Here is a 26,120-nt window from a genome sequence, read left to right on the forward strand (position 1 = left end):
TGTTGTCTACTTTTCCAATAAAGCCTTTAACATTGTAGTCATAGCTGTTCAAAATTTTCTGTCTGATAATTCCAACATGTGTGTTATAATTGAGACTGATCCTGATGCATTGTCTCTTCAGACTGCATTTCCTCTTACCTTGACTCTTCCCTTTGTACTTCTCTCTGGATATGATTTTTTTTTTCTTGCATCCTTTAAAGATATAGTCCATTATTATTTTACTTGTTTGTTGTCTTTTTTTGTTTTTGTTTTTAGCCTGGTAATGGGAAATAGGAGACTAAGGATATTCTATGCTATTCTGATTAAGCCTAACTCTTAGACAGGTTTATCCTGAGTCTTAGAGGTATAACCTTCCCAAATGTTCCTGCTCCTCCTCTAAATATAATGGTAGAACTAGCACATATTCCTGCTTCTCCTGGGTTAGAACATTTTTTTTCTATTTTTCTTCTCCAGCTGTAATGAGTTTCAACCAGTGGCCTCAGTTCCTATTACTCTTTATTCTGCATATTAAGGCTTATTTTCCTTAGGGGAGATAGAGAAATTTTGTCTGGGCAAAGTTTCAGTGGTGCTGAAAACTCTTCTCTGCGAGATGCAGTGAATTTCTGCCAGTGCTCTCAAGCTACAATTTTATTGCCGTTCCCCTTGATGATTGAAGCTTTTGTTCATAGGGCATATAGGGAGAATTGTCTGAACAAATGTTAACAATGGTTGCTGTTTTATTTCCCTTCTCAAGCCATAACTATAGTATATCTTTCTAGGATTCTTCTGAGTCTTCCCTGTCAGCACTTGGTGGAATTCCTAAAGGAAAGGTCTGCAAGAGAATACAAAACCACCTGTGTCTGCATCTACTAGGGTCTTCACATTCTTACACTAGCCCCAAGCTAATATTTAGCAATTCTTTAACCATTTTTAGCTAAATTTCACATGAGTTTATATGTTGTTCAGTAGTATCTGTGAAAGATAAACAAATATTTTGGCAATTTTTGATTTCCAGGGGTTTTTTGTATAGTTATGATGATGGGAGAGATTGTCTTTCCTATTCAACATTCCTGGGCTGATATCAGAAGATCATGTGAACTTGAAGTTAAGTTTTTAAGGCTCTGTTTATCTTTCAGCATCTATACCCCAGTTTACCAATTCCCCCACAATGGTGATTATGGTGGGTTTACCAGCTCGAGGAAAGACTTACATCTCTACGAAGCTCACTCGATATCTGAACTGGATAGGAATACCGACTAAAGGTAAGTCTCTAAAACCTTTTGTTATATAGCTCCTTACAGGCCACTGGCTGAAAAAAAGTAAGGTAGCAGGCCTCAGAAGAGACAAAAGACCTCAGTACCAGAAAATTCTCAATTATTAGCAGTATATGGATTAATACTGTTCCTGCTACAGCTAGTACTAGTACTACCACTACCACTACACATATGAATTTTAAATTTTTTTCGGCGCATACTCTGTGCCCAACCTCATGCTAAGTGCTAGACAGGAAAAGTAGTAAGATTAAATCTCTTTCCTCAAAAAGCTCCATTTTTGCAAGACATTAACACAAACCTATTAGTAGCATAGTATTTTTATTACAATTTCTATCATTACCATACCAATATTACTGTTTTTATTAACATTACCATTTCTTTACAACTTTAAGGTTTTCTTCAGAACTTAGAAGCATGTGTAATCAAGTATATTGAAGCTTCAGGCAGAAGGGACCCACAAAGTTTTCACTAAAGCTGGGCATATTAGCTCACCTTATCCTTTAGAGTCCAGAAAGTGTCTGCTCTCTCCAAGCCTCTCCTTAGGTCTGAGCCTGCCCCCTCTGCCTCCCTGGCTGGAAATGGTCCTGCCTCTTTCCACTTCCAGAGGAGCCTCCTTCACTGCCTGTCATCCTCCTCCCTGCTTCCTACTTCCATCTCTTCCATTCTCCTCAATGTGCTCTCTTATCTTCTTAATACCTATTATTCAGAGATCAATTTCTCCTATTCTCCAGTTGATTTCTCTAACCATCATGTATTTCGGTTCCTGTTTGATTTCTCTGTTCACGGTTAGAGGACCATGATCCTGAGTTCTCACACAAACCCTTACTACGGTTCCCTCTATGACAACACTAATTACACGGTATGTTGTTGTAGTGTGTGTCTGCATCTAACTCCCCAGGAACTGCTCTGGGGGGCAGGGAACTAAGTCATATTTATTTGTCTCTCAAGTATGACAAGATTGAAATTAATTGCTAAAAGATAGGATGCCCCACATCATATGCAATTCAGAATACAAACAGTAAATGTAAGAAAGTCTACCAAAGGTTTTTATTTAGTCACTGATATTCCCTGATGACTGTAGTGATACTTTTTAAAGAAAATCAACATGGCTGAAAATTTTTGTTGGGGCCGTGTTCCTCCTTTATTTGTGCACTAGGCAAGTACTTAGACCTCTTCAGGTATTCATTTATTCATTCAAGCATTAATTATTTGTGAGCACACAGTTGTCCCAAGGCTGTTGTTGGATATTGAGCAAACAACAAGTAAAGTAGGATGCCTTTCCTCAAAGAATTTACATCTGCTCTCAAGTTCTAAAACAGCCAGGAAGAAGGAACTGCTACTATCATTTCGTAGTATATAAAATTCATGCCTGAGAGGTGAAGTGCCTTGTCTAAAGGTCAATTAGTGAAGGAATCAGAATATGAATTCACATTTAGTAATACTCACTGTGCCAGGGCTGACACTTGGCTCTACTGATGAGAATAAAAAAGAATCCCACATTGGCCCTCTACTCTCCTCTTCTCCACTCTATTTCTCTCCTTTTTCTTGCCCATCCAAACACCCTTATTTATCTGCCCCTTTCCTCTCTCTCTCCAAGTTCCCTCCTCTCTTTCTCTGATTTCTTCTTTTCCTTCATGTACTTTCTCTAATTCAGTAGCAGAGAATTTCCCAATACTTTTCCATGTATCAAAAACCTATACTAGGCATTGGAGATACAAAAATAGGTGAGATTTGTACCCTGTCCTGGAGGAGTTCTCCATCGGTTGGGATGCCTGAGAGTACTTTATGTCACCTAGGAATCCCAGATCAGGGTACTGAGTGGGCTCATAGAGGAAATTACCAACAGGAATGTAGTTAAAACTTCCAGATAGGGTGTATTTGAGCTGGGATCTGTGGAAGTAGTATAGGACATTTGCAGAAGAGAAGTGGAGAAGGAACTGTTCCCCTGGATGGCAGGTTCTGTGGAGCCTCTTCTGAGTGTAGGGGCACATGACACAGTGGCGAATGAGTCCCTAACCTAACATTCATGCTTTTTGCCAACTCCATGCCACTACATTCAAGGATCTCACAGTCATATTTCAAAGCACAAAGCTGACCAGAGTGACAGCCTCTAAGGGACCTCTTAGGCTGCAAACTGAAATACAAGCTTCTTAGCCTCATGTTCAAGGCCTTCCAAAATCAGCCCCTGCCGATTTTTCAGACCCTAGTCACCAACCCCCAAATGTATTCTACCTTCTGCCAATGCCATATCTTTGTTTACACTATTCCTCTACCTGGAACATCTCTGTTCCTTATTCTAACTCCCTATGCTTTCTTATAAAAATCCTGCCCTCCTAAAAAGATTAATTCAAGTCCTTTCTCCAAAAAGCTTCAGATCACCCTGGTTAATTACTCTCCCCTTCCCTTCCCCCACTCCCCCGTCATGGCTCTTACAGAGCACTTAACAAATTGGGTGAGAGCTCGCTGTTCACTGATTTATTCCCTGTCCAACCTGGTGGATCCTGAGCTCTTTGAGAGCCTCATCATGTAGATATGGTTCATCTCTGAGACCCCAGCCTCTTGATCTGCTTCACAGAGTGGACATAAGAAAATATTTATTGGTTAAACAAGTAATATATTATATTACCACTTTACCTATTATCCCCCTTCCTTTCCTTCCCTCCTCTCTGGTTGTTTACCATTACAAATGAGAAAATATGGTTGGAGAGGGCTTAAATTTAGATTCTCTGTCATGATACAGAAAAAATGTAATTACATTGGACTTGATTCAGAAAGCCCAAACTAATTCTAACTCACTGTTTGACCTTTGGTGATTGATTTCACTCCCTGGGTCTCAGTTTCTTTATCTTTCCAATGTAGTAGGGTATGAAAAGGATTGGGGTTTATGGTAAAATAGATTAATGGAAAGGCACCAGCTTTGAAGTTAAACAGCCCTGCGTTTGAATCCCAGCTCCTCACTAATTAACTATGAAAGTTATTTACTATCACTGAACTTCAGTTTCTTCTTTTGTAAAATGGGAATGATGATTCCCATTTTGCAGGATTTTGTGAACAATAAATGATCTGGTATCCATAATTTAAAGTTTCATTTTTTTAAATTTTATTTTGAAAATTAAATTTAACAGGGTGACATTGATCAAAAAGAGTACATAGGCTTCAGGTAAGCATCTGAACTGTTGATTATGTCGTATACCCATCACCCAAAGTCAATTCATTTTTCATCACCTTATATTTGTCCCTCTTTACACCCTTCCCCCCACCCCCACATCGATCTCCCCCTGGTAACCACTTCACTTTTATCTATGTCCATGAGCTTCAGTTTTACAACCCATCTATGTGTGAAATCATACAGTTCTTAGTTTTTTTTCTGATTGACTTATTTCACTCAGTATAGTGTTCTCGAGGTCCATCCATGTTGTCGAAAATGGCACTACATTATCATTTCTTATGGCTGAGTAGTATTACATATATATGTCCCACATCTTCTTTAGCCAGTCCTTTATCTACAGACACTCTGGTTGTCTTTATAACTTGGCCATTATGAATAATGCTGTGATAAACATAAAGGGGGGCGTGTGTCTTTACATATGAATGTTTTTGTGTTTGGGGAGTAGATATCCAGTAGAGGCATTGCTGGATCATATGGTTATAATTGAATCTTTATAAGCACATTATATAACTACAAATTATACCTTCTTCTACTTCTAAAATCTTTCCCAGAAAGGGCATTTGTTTGCCACTGAGATCTTCTCAACCTTTTTACCACTGTGTCCTGCTTTTAGTGTTTAATTTAGGCCAGTATCGACGAGAAGCAGTTACCTACAAGAACTATGAATTTTTTCTCCCAGACAACATGGAAGCCCTACTTATCAGGAAGTAAGTACCTAAAGTTTTAGGGACATGTGATGCCCCTGGCTGAGGGAGGGCTTTGCTCAGATGATGGGGGACCGAGGCAGAGCCATTTGGATTAGCAAGGAGGCCCTCTAGACTCTCATAGGATAGTTTGGACAGCCCTTTAACCACCTTATGCAAAACCAGTTTCTTTTTTTTTTAATAAATTTTTATTAATGTTAATGGGATGACATTAATAAATCAGGGTACATATATTCAAAGAAAACATGTCTAGGTTATCTTGTCATTAAATTATGTTGCATACCCCTCTCCCAGAGTCAGATTGTCCTCTGTCACCCTCTATCTAGTTTTCTCTGTGCCCCTCCCCCTCCCCCTCTCTCCCTCCTTCCCTCCTGCATCCTCCCTCCCCCCACCCCTGGTAACCACCACACTCTTGTCCATGTCTCTTAGTCTTGCAAAACCAGTTTCTAGTCATAGCCATTCCTGGCTTAAGAACTTTAAACAGTCTTCTACTTATAACAGGAAAGAATAGTAACTTCTCGGCCTAGCATTTGAAACAAGATCCTTAATGGCTTGGCATACCCCAGTCTCTACAATCTCATCCATTCAACCTCAAGGTCTCTTTCCTCTACAAGACTCTGATCACTTTCAGAAGAAAGCCCGTGTCTCATTTACTGATCCATGCCCTCATAATAGAACCTTGAAACAGTAATCAATAGATTTTTTCCAAAATCATGAATAAATTGCCAGTTTCATACCTGTGCTTGTACTATTACTTGTTCCAGTAATGCCTTCTATCTACTTTATAGACCATACATACACTCAGGCTTTAACTGGGTTGAAGAGCCAGTGCAGTTTGAGCTCTATTAGCTCAAGGGTTGAAGACTTTAATATTATGGCTTCTGTCATTATTTAATTTTTCCTGGGTATGCCACTTCATACCAACCCCTAACATGTACGCACAGAGCCACTTTTACCTGTGTAACCTCTCTGTGCTTGTCATAATGCCTAGAACATAAGACACCCTGTGTAGATTTAATAGGTAAATAATTTAATATAGGACATTTGAAAGATGGTACAAAAGATACTGCAGAAATTGAGAGGAATCAATCTTGGAGATAAGTCTTGTCTGTTTCTTTCTCCATGTTTTTTCAGGCAATGTGCTCTGGCAGCCCTGAAAGATGTCCATGACTATCTCAGCCATAAAGAAGGTCATGTTGCGGTAAACAAATGTGCATTTTTACCTAGGGTTTCTGTTGGGATGAAGAACAGCTAATATATATTGAGCATTTACTATATTTCACACATTATTCTAGGTTCTTTGTACATATTAATTTAATTCCACCTTACTCCATGAGCAAGGTATTGTTATTATACCCCATTTTATATCCCAGGAGAATGACACACAGAGGGATTAAATAATTTCCCAAAATGGCACAGTATGTATGTGGCAGGACAGAACTGAAATTCAGGTTGTGTGACTCCAGAATCTACACTGTTAACTATTAATACTATATCTACCTCTCAACTCCCAAGAATTTAGCAAGACTATGCCAGAACTTAAAAGTACAGACAGACATTTTTTGAATTCTGAGATTTACTTAAACATCTGTCAATTTAACCTCCTAGACCTAGGCCCTTGAGATAGGACTTGCAAGTTCTAAAAGAGGAAAAGATCTTCAAATATAAAAATTGTTCCATCTAAGGTGCTGAAGATAGATAGCTGTTTCTTGTTATTTTTTTCCTAAGTAAGAGGACAGTAGATAGACAGATTCCTGTATGTACCCCATCCGGGATCTACCCAGCAACCCTCATCTGGAACCAATGCTCAAATCAACCAAGCTATCTTCAGCACTGGGGCCAAACTAATCAAGCCACTGACTGCAAGAGGGGAAGAGAGAGTGAACGGGAAGAGAAGCGAATGGTCCTTTACCATGTGTGCCCTGAACAGGGATTGAACCCAGGACTTTTGCACACCAGGCTAGTGCTCTATCCACTGAGTTAACTGGCCAGGGTTTGTTTCCTGTTCTTAAAGATCTGCCAAGTGATAGGGAAGGAAGAAGACTCATCCTAGAGTTGAGAAATAAGTTCTAGCTTTTTTCTATCAGCAACTCTTGGTGACCTTGGTTATGACAAATCCTTCTTCTAAGCTACTTCACTTGTATAATGACCCTAATAAAAACCCACATTTTTAATCTTGCTTTATTATACTTACAGAGCTGGCTACATTTTGGGGTAGACAGCAGGGCTTAATGAAGTGCTTGAGAAATTGACACAAGCCAATTCCAAATTCTTCCTATCCTTCATCACCCAATCCAAGTTCTATCCTCTTCAGGTAGCACTCCACTTAGCTGACCACAGGGGTGGTCAAAGAATAGGCATTGTATCAGCACCAGACTCACAGTAAACCAATATAATCATTTACATCTAGGTTTTTGATGCCACCAACACCACCAGAGATCGACGATCACTGATTTTGCAGTTTGCTAAAGAACATGGTTATAAGGTACAGTAGCACTGCCACTCTTATCTAGAGCCTACTTATGCAGCACAAATCCCAAAGAAAAGCAAGCCAGAGGACTCATAGATGCCAAATCAGCTACTGTAGGCTCAACATTTTAACTTTGTTGAGATGGCTTTGCAGATCACAGTTAGAAACAGCAAAACAGAATGGAACAGAACAGGAAAGGAAAGGTACCATGTTAGGCAATGGAAGATGATTGTTGACAGACTGACACTGTGGGGAGGGGGAGTAAAGAAAGAGGAGAAAGAACCACTACAAAAAGAATGTATAAGAACTAAAAACCAGTAAACACAACAAAGGAAACCATTAACAAAACAAAACAAAAGCCCTATTGAATGGAAGAAAATATTTGTGATATATCTGATAAAAGATTAATATTCAAAATATATAAAGAAAACAAACAATCCTATTAAAAATAGGTAGCAGACTTAAATATGTATTACTCTATAGGAGACATACAGGTGACTGATAGACATATGAAAATATGCTCAACATCACTAATCATCAGGGAAATGCAAATCAAAGCCACAAAGAGATATTACCTCACACCAGCCAGAATGCCTATCATCAAAAAACCAACAAATAACAAGTGTTGGTAAGGATGTGAAGAAAAGGGAACTCTCATGAATTGTGGTGGGATTGTAAATTAGTGCAGCCACTATAGAAAACAGTATGGCAATTACTCAAAAAGTTAAAAACAGAATTGCCATATGACCCAGCAATATCACTGGATATTTATCCAAAGAAAATAAGAACACTAATTCAAAAAGATATCTGCACCCTATGTTTATTTCAGCATTATTTACAATAGCCAAGATGCAAAAACAACCTAGGTGTCTATCAATAGAGTAATAAAGATATGGTATACAAACAACAATTAAGTCCGTAGAAAGACATAATACATCAAGAGGGTTGTATATACACATATAGATATACACACAATGGCATATTACTTAGCAATTAAAAGAATAAAATCTTGCCATTTGTGTCAACATATATGGACCTAGAGAGTATTATACTAGGTGAAATAAGTAAGACCGAAGAAAAAGAGATGAATACTATATGATTTCACTTACTTTTGTAATCTAAAAAAACAAAAACAAAACAGTTAAAAAAATAAAACAGAAACAGACCCATAGGTCCAGACCCATGATGGTTGGAAGAAGGGAGAAGGGTTGGAGAGATGAGTGTAAAAGATAAAGGGGAATTTTTAAAACTTGTATTTGAAAAAAAAAAAAAACTGCTCTAGAAAATGATAATTAGGTGAATTGGCATCAAAAGAATTGACTTCAGGTGAAATGATTTCAGGTGAGCTAAATCCCTATCACAAACTTAGCACACTACTTACAAAAGTTTGTCCATCCTTCTTGGAGCATTATGTCTTTCTAAGAACCTAATTCATTTTGTAGTCATTATTTATAGGATCCCACTTTAAAACAGTAAACATACAAAACAACAATCTAGAGTCGTTCAATTTAGAGCCAATCTGCCTCATAAAATTCAGAATCCTTAAACCACCACTGTATGAAATTATGTTGTCAGAGATCCCTAGAGAATACTCAGAGCCATTGAGAAGGATTCAAACTATGTTTGGCTCATATCAACTATAATTCCCTGCTGGAAATCTCTATTCTGTTTCTCTTATAGGTGTTTTTTATTGAGTCCATCTGTAACGACCCTGGCATCATTGCAGAAAACATCAAGGTAAGGAGTACCAGTTACCTTTCCTTCTTATTTTGCCTCAGGCTAGGATCATGCCTAAAAATATCTCTATGAGATTAAAGAAAGTATTCTCCTACTTCTTTTAGGAAGCATTCCTTGACAATTCTGACCTACATTTTTCTGTGAAATTAAATGAAGCCAACATATATAGAGTTATTAATATGCATCAGGCCCCAAGCTTGACTCTCATTGATTTTTTCACAACAAATTTGCATGTTAGGAATGGTTTCAGTATTGGAAACAAGAAACTGAGGTTACATGAGGAGAAGTGAGTTGTCAAGTGTTTATACAGCCAGCAAAGAGGTAGGACTGGGACTGACGTCAGGCTTGGCTATCTGCCCCCAAAGCTCTTTATTCTGCCCTGCAATTCATATCAGAGCTATCACTGATCTTAGTTTCTAGGCATGTGATCTAGACATAGATCACTTACCACATTTTATTGTTCCTTATTTCATCAAATTACTGGAGTTCAGGGACAGAAGAGACCTTAAATGTCATCTATTTCAACCCTCCATCAGATACCTGAAATCTCAAGTAAATGTTTGTCTAGAGTTTTTCTTCATACCTCTAGTGACAAGAGGATCATTGCCTTCATCAAATGCAGCCCAATCAAGCTGAAATCTACCTCTTTGTAATTTCCACTCATAGGTCTTATTTTTTACTCTAGGGGCACAGAACATGTTCAGTCCCCCTCTCCTCTTCATCTGTTCATCTATCCATCTATTTTTTTATTCAAAAGAAAATGAATCCATATACCTGTGCTGGGCCATTCTGGGTATTAGAGACATGGAAATGAATAGAGAAAAATCTTGCCCTTGAGCTCACAGTCTAATGAGAGAGGCTGACAAGTTTATAGATATAACTCTTTGAGGTAAGTGCTAAGATGAGGGAATAAGAGACTGTGGGAGCGCAGTATTGAGGACTTAACTTTGCTTGGAAGGGGTAGGGTGTATCATGAAGGCTTCTCAATGAAGGTAAGACCTGACCTGAATCTTGAAGAATACATAAGAATTTGGCAAGCAAAGAATGGGAAATAATGGAATAGCATATACCAAGTATGGCATCTTCCGGGAACTATATGCTGCTTAAGTTAGCTAAAGTAAAGTATGTGGAGAAATAGGGGAGCAATGGGAGATAAAGATGAAAAAAAAAACATTTGGAGGAACAGTTATGACAAGTCATGGGTCACCCACTAAAATATTTCATACTTTATGTAAGATATATGAAGAAATGGTGAAAAGTTTTAAGAAAGGGAATCTAGTATCAGATGTACATGTTAGAAATATCCTTCTGGCTACTGTTATAGGGAATACATCAGCAGTAATAAGATTTTAGAAAAAGTGATCAGTCACAAAGCTATTGTGAGAGCCTAGGCAAGAGAAAATAAAAGCTACTTGGAAAGATATTTAGAAAATATAGTGGACAGAATTTTGGTCCCTGCTGAGAGTTGGGAAATGTTAGAAAGGGATGAATCTAGGATGACTCCCAAATTCCTTTCAGGCTCAGGTGACTGAGTGAATAATAGTGCCATTCACTAAGATGAATGGAGAACGTAGGTACTGAGGGAGTTGGAGATGCCAACCTTTCAAAAATCTAAAGCCAACATGCTATGTTTTCCCAGGAAACAGTTGATATGTGTAAGCCATTATGATCGCTGGCCAAGATCTGCTCTTCTTTTTCAACAATTTTTCACATTACAATTTCAATTCTCTTATAAATGTTCTTCTTAAACAGTGTGTACTCTAGAACTGACTATGTTACATACCTTGTTTGACCACACAGAAATATAAGTAATAAGGAATCACACAATCCAGATTTTCTTCAACTGACTCATTTTATAAACTTGAGCAAGACCCTTTCTCCAAGGCTCAATTTTGTCATCTTTATTATGAGGGAGGTTGTACTCAATGATCTCTACAGCCCCTTCTCAAGAGCACTGTCAGAGTCTCTGTCTATCACAGTCCCTCTGTCCTTCTCCCTTCTCCCAGCAAGTGAAACTCGGCAGCCCTGATTACATGAACTGTGATCGAGAAAGGGTTCTGGAAGACTTTCTAAAAAGAATTGAATGCTATGAACTCAATTATCAACCCTTGGATGACGAACTTGACAGGTAAGATCCCAAAACCCCGAAGTCCAGGCCTGGTTCCTTAACCCTGTTTTGATGTCCTGTAGGACCTAAGGAAATTTCCTCCTTCTCTGGGTCTCAACTTCTCTATCTGTAATATCAGGGAGCTGGGCTTGATGACTTATCTTCACGGGCCTGCTTAGCTCTATTATCAATGGGGTGGTGATTTCTTGATGTGTAAAGTGTTCACGAGAGGATTGAAATAGTGCTTTTATGAGCAAATGGACAGATCAAGAACCTGATCTCCGGAGGGGGGAGCTATTTGATGCTATTATTTCTTTAAAAGTTTTCTTTACCCATGGATGGTATTTAAGTTTCCAAACATGTTCACTTTCTTTATTTCATTGAATCCTTTCAGCACCCCTGTAAAGAAGACTGAAATAGGTCTTATGGTAATAAATTTTCAAAAAAAGAAAATTGAGTCTCAGAGAGCTGAAACAAGTTTCCCAAGCTCCCACCATAAGTCAGTGGTAGCACGAGGATTCTAATCACATATTCTGTCTCTTAGCCACGTCTCTTTTTACAATGCCCATGTATACCTCTTTAATGAATAAGTATCTGGTCCCTCCAGGCTCAGGGAGAAAAATAAAGGCAAAAGAAATAGGTTCTGTCCTCAGGTAGCTTTCATAGTACCTGGAAACATGGAAAGACACATGAAAAACTTTAAACTTTTATTTATAATATTAAGTAAATATAAAATAAATGTTAGCTGGCATACTACGGAAAATGTAAGTTTTACACATAAGGTATTCCCAGAGCCCTACTCTCTTTTGAAATGGGTTGTGATGAGAAGATACTCTCAAAGTTACTCAGATTCTTTGAAACCAAAGTGAGAAGGGTAAGGAGGTTTCAGTCAATATTATCCTAAGAAGTTCAAAGACCATCATTTTAGTTTTGTCCAACTGAAGTCCTAAAAGATGAGCATTGTTGCTGCCTCATTCCTCAGATAGGAAAATGGAGACCAGAGCAAGGCAAGGACTTAACTGAAGCCACACAATAAATCAGTAGCAGAATATACTCAAATCTTATCTTCAAACTCCAGCCTGGTTCTTCTCTTACCACATCCATATGTAATAAAAAGTGTCACATGAGGTTTAGACACTCCATGCAAGGAGCAGGACCTTATATACAATTGTGAAAATTGTTAACTAAGTCAGAACATTTAGGTCAAGGGTACACTTGCTTTTCTCACCAACGCATGTGTGCTAGAATGGGGCTATTTCTTCCCTGAATAAAGTGTAACTTTTTCAAATTTCCACAAAGACACTAGAGGAGCTAGCAACATACAGTGAAAGAAATTTGAAGGAGAAAAGCTTAGGTGAAGGAATGGCATTGAGAAAGCCCCTAACTTTCAACCTATACTCCTGCAGGTGCTTGGTTAATGTTTGATGAATCAGTTTGGGCATGAAGATTACTGATTCTGAAGGGTTGCTTTATTTAATCATTTTTCTATCAACAGACATTTATAGTCCATACCTCAATGCCCAGCCTTAAATTGTGCCTTAGGAACCCAAAGAGGGAAGCCCTGTCCCTGCTCTGATAGAATGACAACTTGGTTGGGGAAGACAATGAGTATGCAGTTGATCAAAATGGTAGGGATGGTAAAGCAAATGAACTGGATGAACACAGAGGAAGGGTCCCAGCCCAGCTTGGAGGAGGTCTATAAAGGCAGGCTTACCCATCAGGTATTCTATACACGTGTTCAGGACATGAACAAGGCAGAGGCTACCAAAAATAAGAAAAAAGATATCATTTTTAAAATATTTTTAATATTTTATAACTCCATTATCAAGGTAGTTAAAATTGAAATAATAAAATCAACTTGGTAGATCCTCCTCATTTTATAATATAGTTTATAATTTTTAATTTAAATTATGCATGGTGGAGATGGATATTAGCTATGATAATACTTTTGGTGTGAAGCACCTCTAAATGACTTTACATAATCCTGAACTCAAAGAAATTTTCCTAGAGAGAATGAACGTACTGGCTCATTTCTAAAACTGAACAAATCAGCCACTGCTTTGCCTGCCTTGGGTTAATGCAACTATTTCCATTTACCTGGTTTTGTTACTATGCACACAAGTTTGCTGGTGTGTTACTCCATTGCCCCAGACTGTCCCCCTCCATCTTTTTTCCAGGGATCACCCTGAATTCCTTACAATCAAACAGTTTTGTAATTAATGCCTGGCACAATAAGTGCCTCAAAAGTCTTGCTCCATAGTTCTAGTCTTCTGATTAGTCAGTGTCCTCCATTTCAAGCTCCTTTGTAAACAGGTTGTTGGATAATTTAACTATCATTTTCTGTATCATTATTAGTTCATGACAAGCAGAGAATTGAGTGGATTAAAAAGGGGTTTTAAGCCAGGACTACAAGTTCCCCACTGATGTTGTAAACCACTTCTGTATTTCCATGCCTCAGTACTTGGCACACCTTAGATTACGTATCTAGTGACTGTATGTGGAATGGGTGTTAAGCATTGATTGTGCATTTCTAAATATATATTCCTAACTGGCCTAAAAGCTCCCAAAGGGCAAATGCTGAGTCCTCAGCCCAAGCACACTGCATAGAAAAGGCAAGGATGTGTTTGTTAACTGCATGTCAGATAAGGAAAAGAATCCGACTCGATACCCTTTCTGAGTAAGGAAAGAGACATACCCCAAAACACACAAGCACACACAGACACGATGTGGTAACTGCATGTAAAGTATTAAGTACACTATATCATAGCAGAGGTAGCTCATCATTTGAAAAGGTGAGGGAGTAGACAAGTCTGAAGCCACCAGTGAGATGTTAGAGGTATCCAAGGACACAAAGAATTACTGCTTCTCTCTGAGTATATCAGGAGTGTGAACCATAGAAGATAGAACCCAGACGCACGGAGTGTGATAAGTGAAGGTGAAAAGAAAACCTGGCTTAAGATAAGATTTTTAAAAAGGATACAGGGAGATGGTAGCAGGCTATGAGCCCCAAGAGATGGCCAGGAACCAGGTCTCTTGAACAGTTACCCAGAACAGAACATGGCATGGCATCTTGTTAGAGGAAAAGTAGGTGAGGGCTGGGCTGTGGAAGAGGCTTGAAGGCAGTGTGTGTGGTTGGGGCTTTCTCTTGGGATTAGCCTCTCCATCTTCAGCCCCTGAACTGCCCTTGCTCTTGCTTGGACTGGTCCAGCCACCTGTCCTACATCAAGATCTTCGACGTGGGCACACGCTACATGGTGAACCGAGTACAGGACCACATCCAGAGCCGTACAGTATACTATCTTATGAACATCCATGTCACACCCCGCTCCATCTACCTATGCCGGCATGGTGAGAGTGAACTCAACCTCAGAGGCCGCATCGGAGGTGACTCTGGCCTCTCAGCTCGGGGCAAGCAGGTAGGGAGGACCCCATGCCCCTGGAGGCTGAGCTGGACCAGTTGGGCCATGGATGGGTATAGTGGCCACTGCTTGGGTCCTGAGTATAAGGGGACTCGAGGACAGGGTAGAAGCAGTGGTCACTTCAATCCTTCTTCCCTGTCAGCCAATCAGTCTTGACCCATCCTTGAATGGCTACCATGTGCCCACAGAAGCTGCAAGTCTGAGAATTTGGTCCTGGCATTCTAGGCTTGCCCATATCTAGCTGCTCCTCCAGTCCCAGTATGGTATGGTGAGCACACTTCTTCCCTGCCTGACTGGTCCCCTCATATTTCTCACAGCTCTGTGACTTCACATGTGCAGTTTCCCCACCTAGGCTGCCTTCCTCTGCAGCTGGTAACTAGCACTTGCACAGGAAACTGCCCTGAAGTACCCCATCATGGAATCCATCTTCTCCTTCCTTACTCAGGGCTGACACTATACCCCTTCTAACCCACTTCACGTCATCATACTGTTAGCATTTATTCCCCACCAGTTACTGCTTCTTTCCTGCCCTACCACTCACACTCTTTTCCAGGTTATAGCTACTGCTCTATGCTTTGGTCCAGGAAGCCCTCCCCTGTCCTCTCTGCTCCCAGACAAGTCACCATGCCCTGGGCTCCATCTTTCCCGGTACTGGCACATCTCTGACTCTATGGCATGAGTCTCTTCTATCCAGCCAAACATAGTGACAGGACTTTATGGGTGCTGGCTCAACAAAGGGACACGTTTCCCCCAGTGTTGAGCCCTGTGGCCAGGCCTGTTAGCACAGGCCTTTGCTGGGGGGAATTACTTGGGGAGGGGACAGTAGGAAGTGGGGATCCAGAGGGAGGGAGCAGCTTCTTTAATTGGACACTGTGCACAGTCACAGCACCATCTGCTTCCACATGTGAGGCCTCATTTAATCTTCACAGTAACTCTGTAGGCTACGCATTACCATCACCAGTTTATGGATGAGGAAACTGAGGCCCAGACAGGAGCAGAGCGTCCCCAGGTCACACACAGCTGGAGCAAAGACTGAAATCCAGGCCTTCCTGCCTGCCCCTCAGCAACCCCCGCTACACAGGTGGCCGTGTCACAGGCAAGACACCTGACCAGAAGGCACATCCTCATGACTCCCTCTCTGTTGCCTTCAGACAGGCAGCCTGCTCTCAAGGTGAACTCTGACCTCTGAGTTCCATATCTCTCACTTTTCAGAGCAGAGTCAGAGGCAACCAGAAGTATCATCTCACCGTGTGGCATCACCTGCAGCCAGGAGTCTCTTGGTTGGGGCTGGCCACGGCCTTCTCCACATAGCTCAGCACTCAGTTTGGACACGTGGCCCTCTCCACACAGCATGCCTCCCTCCACACAATGTGCTCTTGTACATGTACCCGCCTGGCCCCAACCTTTATGCTCACGGGCACAATGCACCGTGCACTTTCCCACTGACTCTCACCCACATCAATTACAGTAGCTCTCACCGTGTGCTAGGGAGTGCTCTGGGTGCTCCCCACCCACTATCTAATCTCCACTCACAGAGGCCTGGCTAGGTAAGCTAATGCGGCTCACATCTTACAGGCAGGGGCTCCAAGGCCAGAGAGGGGCACGGATGCGTCCCAGGGCGCACAGAGACTGTAAGGGAGCTGGAGCCATTTAACCCCCATCACCTACCTCCCAGTCAAGGGCTCCTTCCATCAGAGCACGCTGACTGCTGACTCAGAGTCCATAATTAGAACGTGTGTACACAATGCCCATATTTGTACATATAAATGTGTGCGAGTATCTCTGTATTTATGCAGATGTTCCTCACACAGCATCTGTGACTAATAACAGACCTATACGCAGAAAGGGAGTGAATCACCTGCTCCTCTGGGCTCCTGCAGCCCTGCATGGTTTCTCTCGGTGCTGTCACTGTCTCCCTCGCTGCACTGGATGTGTCTTGAGAACAGGACATCCTATTACCCAGCACAGCTCCACATAGTCAGTACATGTTCAAATGCCCTTAGAACCTGGATACCAGGATTCCTGCCTAAAGCAATAAGAATTCAAAGGGTCAAAAATAAATATCCCCCCAAATCTCACCCTACCACATTTAGACCACTCTTTGAGTACCCAGAAACCTAGAAATCCTTGCCCTTGTGGTCTAGTGTCTGCATGCAGTGCCTGCATGGCCCTGTCCCAGAGAGTCTACCTAAGAACAGGCCACGTCACAGAAGTGTTCACCACTAGGTGAAGGGGTGGACAAAGGGTTGCTGTGGATGAGGAGAATTGGTGAAGATATGATGTGGACAGAACTTGGTCATGTGACTAGATTGTCCACAAACATGTATTGTACTCAAGACATCTATGAGTACAAGATGGAGGCAAGAAGAGAAGAGATGTGGACTGTGGATGGAGTCCCTCAATATGTACTCTTGTCTTAGTGTGCACAAATGTTAAAGCTGGACTGTTTGAATGAATGAATAACTGAGTAGGGGGTTCAGTGAGCAAATATCAATGAGCAAACACACATACTCTTTTCTATTCTCTTAGTCCTTAGTCACATGGGAAAAAGTATAACTTTGGAAGTTGGAAACATTTAAGACTTTGTATTCTTGTTTTTTTTTTTATCATCATTCTATCATTTGTGACAGGTGTGAGCTGTTCTCATGGCACCCTATCTTCCTCAATCTCACTCTTTCTCCCTCGCTCTCCTTCTGTACCTGCTCCCACTTTCTAGTATGCTTACACCCTGGCCAACTTCATTCAGTCCCAGGGCATCAGCTCCCTGAAAGTGTGGACCAGCCACATGAAGAGGACTATCCAGACAGCTGAGGCTCTGGGCGTTCCCTATGAGCAGTGGAAGGCTCTGAATGAGATTGATGCGGTGAGATGTAGGGGAATGGATTTCCTGGTGGGTGGCAAGGCTTGACTCAGGATTTATACTCTGGATTGCCTCTGCTCTGGCTTCCATGGTAGCCTAATTAATTCAACTAACATTTCTCTACAACTAACGATGTGCTAGACACTATTCTGTATGTTGAGGATACAGTGAAGGCCAAAACAGACAAGTTTTCTGTCCTCATGGAGCCCAAAGGCAGGCAGTAAATAAAACATTGCACCTCATGTGACAAAGTGCTGACATGGGAAGTACAAGGGACTATAGTGGCCCCATATGGTGAGGGTGCTCCTGAAATGACTTGGTGGTGGAAGATTTACTGAGAAACCTTCCTAGATGAAGCTAGAAGTAAGAAAAGAAACAGGCAAAATGATCTGAGAGTGAGAGAATAAATTTAATTTCAGTGGCAAGCAGCAGCTCATGTGAAGGCCTAGAGGTGAGAAGAGAGCATGGCATTTTCAGAGAACTGAGGATAAGGCTTGGACAGTGATTCTAAGGTCTAGAGACAAGAGAGATAAGGATGGAAAGGAAGGCAGCTCATAGGGTTTTATATTGTGTTGAGGGATTTGGATGCTGCCCTATGAATGGAAAACCATTGATGTGGTGGTCTAAGTCAGGGAGGAGTGGTTTGATGAATGTGATTCACATTTTTTTAGTAGAAAAACCACTCTAGCCATGTGTAGAGGCTAGATAGAAAGAGGACCAGAATGAGTGAGCATGTAGACCAGTATGGAGATGGCTAAGTTAGTCCAGGCAATAGGTGAGGGTGTAATGGACCAGAGAAGTAGCATTGAAGATGGAACAAAGAAAAACTTGAGAAATATTTCATCTGACCATCATGACATAACAATCTCTCTCAGGGTCAAGTTTTCCCATGAACTTTTTAAAAGGCATTGTTTCCTCTCCATCATCTCACCTGCACTATAGATACACTAACATCAGGTAGCAGCACAGAGATTATGATTGTTGAACCTCAAAAATACAATCTTCACCACAGGTATAGATAATTTGAATGGAGGTAGGTTAACTTGCTTGCCTACTAAATATATCTCTAGAAAATACAGACAAGTATGTGTGTGTGTGTATACAAATGTACTTAACTACAGATGTGCAATGACACACAAATGGATATACAGCATTGTTCTACATTTCACATGTATTTGCTATAAAATACATGCAAGAAAATATGTAAATTCTTTATCATAAGAGTTCAGTTATGGTTTGTTTCTGGCACACACATGATGTAAACATTAATTGAATACCTACTTTGTTTCACCACTGGAGTAGTGCTGGAGATGGAGATTGGTTCCTGCCTTTACTAAGTTTTCAGGCTAAACAGGGTAGAAAGAGGAATAAACAGAGGAATACAAAACAGTTTTGTAATACTGGCTCTGACAGGCTAGACTGTGAGCATGTAGACGTTGGGGCAGGGCATCTGGCCTAGCCAAGATCCTGGAAGAAGTGATGTCAGTGTTAACTTGGAAGGTTAATAGTGAGCCAGATAGAGAAGATCAGAAATGGTATACCAGACAGGGAGAACAGTTCAGTCAAAGAGGATATTATGTTATAGTGGTGGGGATTAAGAGGGAGGAAAAAGGAATAGAATTGAGAGAAATTTAGAAGGTAGAATCTCAGCAACTGGTAATGAGGAGGTGGGTAAGGAAGAAGCAAGAATTTAGAATGATGTTTAGTTTTCCAGTTTGTTTTGCATGATCCATAATATATTAATAATAATAAAAATAAAAATAATAATATATTAATAATTATTTCCATTGATTAATTCTTTAAAATATGCCTTGTACATCTTATACTAGTCTCTTTTGCACATATTACCTCTGATATTCAAAACACTTTTGTGGAAAATTTATAATTCTCCTAATTTTTCAGGTAAGGAAAATAAATTTAGAGAAGTTAGGCACTTTTTCTTAAGTTGATAGGTTATCAGTGACCATTTCCACAGGCAGCAAGTTTCTAGAATGCCTCAGAATATAGTCAAAGCCAATTTGGAAGGACTTCATGTACCCCGTATGGTGTACTTTTTCTCAAAGGGAGTGCCAAATGGAGAATTTTGACAATGCAAAGCTGTTTGTGGGGTTAGGGTGGAGATGAATCTTGTAGATTGCTCAAAAGACAACAAACCTTGTAGATTGTTCAAAAGACAACAACCAGAGCCTGCTGCTTCTCCTACAGGAAAATCTAATCCTTGGAATCCACACAACCAGAAGGAAAACTTAAAAACTCAACATCACTCTCCTAACCTACCAGTAGCCACCTCAGTTCTGGGGATTCTCAGTGGACTGGGAGCTCTTATATGCTCTATGAGCTCTCAATTCCTTCTTTGGGTGAATAGAATGTATTGTATTTCCCCTAGGCTCTGAAACTGTTAGGGATACTAATTCTTGCCTTCTGAGATATCTGTGGATAATTGTTTCTTTATCTGCCAGAGATCCTGGAACAGAGATAGGAGCAGGAGGGATGAAAAATGCTATAAAATGGGAGAGCTTTGATGTGGATGTGCATAGGCAAACATAGTCACAGACACCCACCACAGTGCGCTCACAGTCACAAGCACATGGACCCACCATTTAGACACAGGCTCTCTCAGGCACATCTACCAATAACACGTATACCATATACACACACACATACACACTTACAGACACACCTAGAGATACATATAGGCACAATTACAATCACCTTAGACACAATACAGTCTTTGCATATTTCTATATCACGTGAACACAGAGGCATACCATGGACATGTACATAGTACAGACACACAGTCTCAAATATTATGCCACATATTCACATAGGCCTTAGACATAGGCACACAGATTATCACACATATACATCAGAGACAATCAGAGACACACACACTCACATATACACATGTCACAGACACATTGAGATACACATGGAAAGACAAACCACAGAAACACTCACACAGGCACAATCTCAAATACTCTGACACCCTGTACACAAACAAAATCACACAAGTACACTACATATGATGAGACAAATACAAAAAAAAATCAAAAGTCTCTAAACATATCACAGGTACTCATAATAAGCATGCTGCACACACACATGCAAAGTCACAAATCCTTAAGCCCACATATTTATAAAAATACATACATATATATGTACAATGTACACCTACAAACCTATTGGAACAATCATAGAGAAGCATCACAGAGACCCACCATACACTCATCCTGAACACATCTATACACATAAACTCTCTCTAATCTGCACAACCACACACCTCATTCACAAACACACACATACACTCAGACAACAAGCACAAACCTAGAGCTATGTTCATAGAAACCTAGGTGCTACTGTTCTACGATTATTTGTCCTCAAAACTATGGGAAAGGGTGTGTGGATTTTATCTTATGAATATTTTTGTCCTCAAATAATTTTTCTCAGGGTGTCTGTGAGGAGATGACCTATGAAGAAATCCAAGAACATTACCCTGAAGAATTTGCACTACGGGACCAAGATAAATATCGCTACCGCTATCCCAAGGGAGAGGTAATGTTTGAAAGGTGGATGGATTCCTAGAATTCCTCCCCAGTGTCTACTTCCCAACTTCTGGGTTCTATAGTTTCTGAGATTTCTTTAGAAACATAAGAAAGCATACTTTGCCGCAACTACCTTTCCCTAAAGCACATAGTCATTTAGCTGTGGCTGTCTCAGATTCCTGGCTATAGGCAACAGATTCCTCTCTTTTATTTTATTTTTTTATTTTTCTAATGATTTTTGAAATAGTTTTCTAAGTAAAATTTTAAAAAATAGTTTTTTCTTTTTTATTTTTAATTTAGAAAATTAAATTTAACGGGGTGACATTGATCAATAAGAGTACATAGGTTTCAGGTAAGCATTTCTATAGCATTTGAACTGTTGATTGTGTTGGGTACACATCACCCAAAGTCAAATCACTCTCCATCACCACATACTTGTCCTGCTTTAATCCCCTCCCCCGCTCACCTCCTCCACAACACCCCTCCCCCTGACAACCACTTCACTTTTATCTATGTCCCTGAGTCTCAGTTTTATATCCCACATATGTGTGAAATAATACAGTTCATAGCTTTTTCTGATTTACTATTTCAATTCAGTATAATGTTCTCAGGTCCATACATTTTGTTGAAAACGGCACTATGTCATCATTTCTTATGGCTGAGCAGTATTCCTTTGTATATATGTACCATTTCTTCTTTATCCAATCCTCTATCGAAGGACACTTTAGTTGTCTTTATGTCCTAGCCACTGTGAATAGTGCTGTCATGAACATGGGGATGCATGTGTCTTTTGTGTGTGTGTGTGAGAGAGAGACAGAGAGAGACAGACAGACAGACAGACAGGGACAGACAGATAAGAAGGGAGAGAGATGAAAAATATCAACTTGTTGCGGCACTTTAGTTGTTCATTGATTGCTTTCTTATACATACCCTGATGGGGGGCTCCAGCTGAGCTAGTGACCCCTTGCTCATCAAGCCAGCGACCTCTTTCTTGCTCAAACCTGAAACTTCGAGGTTTCAAACCTAGGTCTTCAGCGACACAGGCTGATGCTCTGTCCACTGCACCATCTCCTGGTCAAGCATGGTGGTGCATGTGTCTTTACCTACCAAAGTTTTTGAGTTTTTTGGGTAGAGACCAGGAAAGGGATTGCTGGGTAAAGTGGTAGTTTTATTCCTAGCTTTTTGAGGAACTACCATACTTTATTCCATAATGTTTTACCAGTTTACATTCCCGTCAACAGTGAATGAGGGTTCCTTTTCTCCACAACCTCTCCATTACTTGTTATTACCTGTCTAGTTGATAATAGCAAATCTGACAGGTGTAAGGTTCTATCTCATTGTAGTTATGAGTTGTATTTCCCTAATATCAAGTGAAGATGAACATCTTTCCATATATATGTTGACCATTTGTACATCTTCACGAGAGAAGTATATGTTCAGGTCCTCTCCCGCTTTTCATTGGATTGTTTGCTTGTTTGTTGCTGAGATTTGTGAGTTCTTTTTCTTTTAATTATTTTTTATTAAATTTTAAAAGTTATTGTGTTAACATGAATTCAACTGTCCCACTTGATATAACACCCTCAACCCCCAACAAATTACACCCCATTATACCACCTTTGTCCCCCTCCCCCTAACTCCCTCTCTCCTTCCCTCTTAGATTTGCTGTCCTGTTATCTGTATCTATGCGTTATGTATATATAATTTTACTAACCCCTTCAATGTCTCTGAATCCTTTCGCTCATTCCCCTTCCTTCTGACAGCTGTTCCTCTGCTCCTCGTAATCCCTCATCTGCCTCTATTCTGTTCCTCAGTTCACTGTGTTCATTTGATTCCACATATAAGTGAGGTCATATGATATTTCTCTTTCTCTGCCTGGCTTATTTCACTTAGCATAGAATTCTCCAAGTCCATTCATGCCAATGCAATAGGTAAGATTTCTTTCTTTTTCATAGCATGTAGTATTCCATTGTGTATATGTACTACAGCTTTTTTATTCATTTGTCCACTGATGGACACTTGGGCTGTTTCTAGACTTTGGCTATTGTAAACAGTACTGCAATAAACATGGGAGTGCATATCTTCTTTTGAGTCAGTATTTTGGAATTCTTTGGATATATTCCTAAAAGGAGGATAGCTGAGTCAAAAGGCAGTTCCATTTTTAATTTTTTGAGGAATCTCCAAATCTCCATACGGTTTTCCATAGAGGCTGCACAAGTCTGCATTCCCACCAGCAGTGCAGGAGGATTCCCTTTTCTCCACACCCTCGCTGGCACTTGTGTGTTAATTTGTTAATGAGCACCATTTTGACAGGTGTGAGGTGGTATCTCATTGTGGTTTTAATTTGCATTTCCCTGATGATTAGTGACGTTGACCAATTTTTCATATGCCTATTGGCCATCTATATGTCCTCCTTGGAGAAGTGTCTGCTCAGTTCCTTTCCCATTTTTTAAATTACATTGTCCACCTTACTGGTATTGAGTTTTATAAGTTCTTGATAAATTTTGGTTATTAACCTCTTATCAGACATATCAGCAAATATTTTCTCCCATTGTGTGGGTTATCTTTTAATTTTGTTAATGGTGTCTTTCACTGTGTAAAAACATTTTAGTTTGATATAATTCCATTTATTTATTTTGTCCTTTATTTCACTTGTTTATGGAGATATATCGGAAAAAAATATTACTACGAGAGATATCAGAAACTTTACTGCCTATGTTTTCTTCCAAGACTTGTATGGTTTTGTGACTTACATTTAAGTCTTTTATCCATTTTGAGTTTATTTCTGTGAATGGTGTAAGTTGGTGGTCTAGTTTCATTATTTTGAGTGTACCTGTCCAATTTCCCAACACCCTGTATTAAAGGGACTGTCTTTATTGTATATTCTTGCCCCTTTGTCAAATATTAATTGACCATGAGGTGTGCATTTATTTCTGGGTTCTCTGTTCTGTTTCAATGATCTGTATACCTGTTCTTATGCCAGTACCAAGCTGTTTGAGTACAATGGCCTTGTAGTACAACTTGATATCAAGAAGTGTGATACCTCCCACTTTGTTCTTCATTTTCAAGATTGCTGAGGCTATTAAGGTTCATTTTTGGTTCCATATAAATTTTTTAATATTTTTTCTAGATCTGTAAAGTATGCCACTGCATTAAATAGTAATTGCATTGAATCTATAGATTTCTTTGGGTACTATAGATATTTTAATGATGTTTATTCTTCCTATCCATAAACATGGTATATACTTCCATTTATTTGTATCTTCCTTGATTTCTTTCTTCATTGTTCTGTAGTTTTCCAAGTACAAGTCTTTTACCTCCTTGGTTAAATTTATTCCTAGGTACTTTATTTTTCTTTTTCTGTTGCAATAGTAAAAAGGATTGTTTTCTTAATTTTTCTGTCTTACAGTTTATTGTTGGTGTATAAAAATGGCACTGATTTCTGAATATTAATTTTATATCCTGCTACCTTGCTGAATTCACACCTAGGCTGGCTTTTACCCACACTGGGTCTAGGGGAAGGTCTGCAAAATGCCAAAGTTCCCTGAGTTCCGCCTCCTGCAGCCACTGTCAGTTGGCTGTTTGTTGGTCTTGGCCATTGGGGAAAAAAAAACACTCAGGTAGAGTCTAAAGCCTGGAGCAATTCAGGGATTAAGAAGGGTGGTGGGTGTAGCTCCCACCACTTGGCCCCAGGTATCAGCCTATCTAGACTTTTTTCACAGACCTCCATAAATTGTGGCCACTAGGAGTTGAGTTGGTGTTGCCTCTGTGACCCAGACATGTGGTCTTTCCACAGTCTTGACACTTTCTACTGAATCTCCCATGAGGTGGAAGCACCAGTTATAGTCTTCGGAGCATGCAGGGAACAGGGGGATCTCTGGCCTCAACACTAGAAAAGTAAGTCACTGATATGCCCTCTGCTTCCTGGCTGACCTTTTAGAACTGCCCAGTCTCTACAGTGTGGGGCAGGAGATATTCCTGAAGGTGGGGCAGTTGCTTTCCCTCAGGCTGATATCTCACAGAAGGAACTGCTTTGCCCAAGAAAGAAGGCAACTGCAGTATTGGAGAAAGACTCAGCACAAGGGTTCTGGTGGCCATCCCCCACAATGTCCCTCCATGAGCCACCAACTTCACATTCTCCTCATGCAACTCTAGTCCTCTCAGCCCTCCCTCTGCCGGAGCCCCGAGTAAGTGGCTGAGAACGAGATTTTCTGCACTTGCTCTTTAAGACAGAGCCTGCGTATATGAAAGCTCTGTCTCTTTCTTGCAGATATAAAACTTGGCTCCTTTCACAGCCAAATGCTATGTGGGTGCCTTTCCTAGGCTCCGAAGTTCTAGGTTGGGGTGCCAGCCAGGGGTTTGAGACACATACCTCTCAGGACGAATCTCCCTGCAGTGGGTCTCTCCAGACCTTCAGCCACTGCTTCCTCCTGGGAGCAGGGCAGCCCTTTCCATGTCTCCTCTCTTCCTACTCTTCTCGATGTGGCTTCTTCTGTGATCCTTGGTTATAGACTCCTCTTTGTTTAGTCCATAGTTGGTTTTCCAAAATGATTGTTCTTAAATTAAATTGTAATCAAATTTGTTCCTGGGAGGTGGCAAGTTGAAACATCATCCTACTCTGTCGCCATCTTGGAACCCTGTGAGTTCTTTATATATTTTTAATATTAACCCCTTTTTGAAGCTGTTGCTTGCAAATATCATCTCTCATTGAGTTGGCTGCCTATTTGTTTTGTTGTCAGGTTCTTTTGCTGTGCAGAAGCTTTTTAGTTTAATATAGTCCCATTCATGTATAGCCTTTACTTCCCTTGCCTTTGGGATCAAATTCACAAATTGTTCTCTATGGCCAAGGTCCATGAGCTTAG

General features: G+C 40.3%; 1 protein-coding gene across 5 annotated transcripts in view; it reads left to right on the forward strand.

The window, feature by feature from the left end:
• The window catches only part of PFKFB1 (6-phosphofructo-2-kinase/fructose-2,6-biphosphatase 1), a 92,066-nt gene that overhangs the window by 39,070 nt on the left and 26,876 nt on the right, over positions 1-26,120 (forward strand). For 4 of the 5 annotated variants that reach the window (XM_066357478.1, XM_066357480.1, XM_066357477.1 and 1 more), the window contains 9 exons: positions 1,116-1,241; positions 5,036-5,129; positions 6,261-6,327; positions 7,537-7,611; positions 9,277-9,333; positions 11,340-11,461; positions 14,649-14,856; positions 17,576-17,722; positions 21,167-21,271. In XM_066357478.1, coding sequence (XP_066213575.1) covers positions 1,116-1,241; positions 5,036-5,129; positions 6,261-6,327; positions 7,537-7,611; positions 9,277-9,333; positions 11,340-11,461; positions 14,649-14,856; positions 17,576-17,722; positions 21,167-21,271 — 1,001 coding nt within the window. The remainder of the gene's footprint in view (positions 1-1,115; positions 1,242-5,035; positions 5,130-6,260; positions 6,328-7,536; positions 7,612-9,276; positions 9,334-11,339; positions 11,462-14,648; positions 14,857-17,575; positions 17,723-21,166; positions 21,272-26,120) is intronic. The other variant, XM_066357479.1, reaches the window with a different exon arrangement.

This window comes from Saccopteryx leptura, chromosome X (assembly GCF_036850995.1).
Source record: "Saccopteryx leptura isolate mSacLep1 chromosome X, mSacLep1_pri_phased_curated, whole genome shotgun sequence".
Classification (NCBI taxonomy): domain Eukaryota; kingdom Metazoa; phylum Chordata; class Mammalia; order Chiroptera; family Emballonuridae; genus Saccopteryx; species Saccopteryx leptura.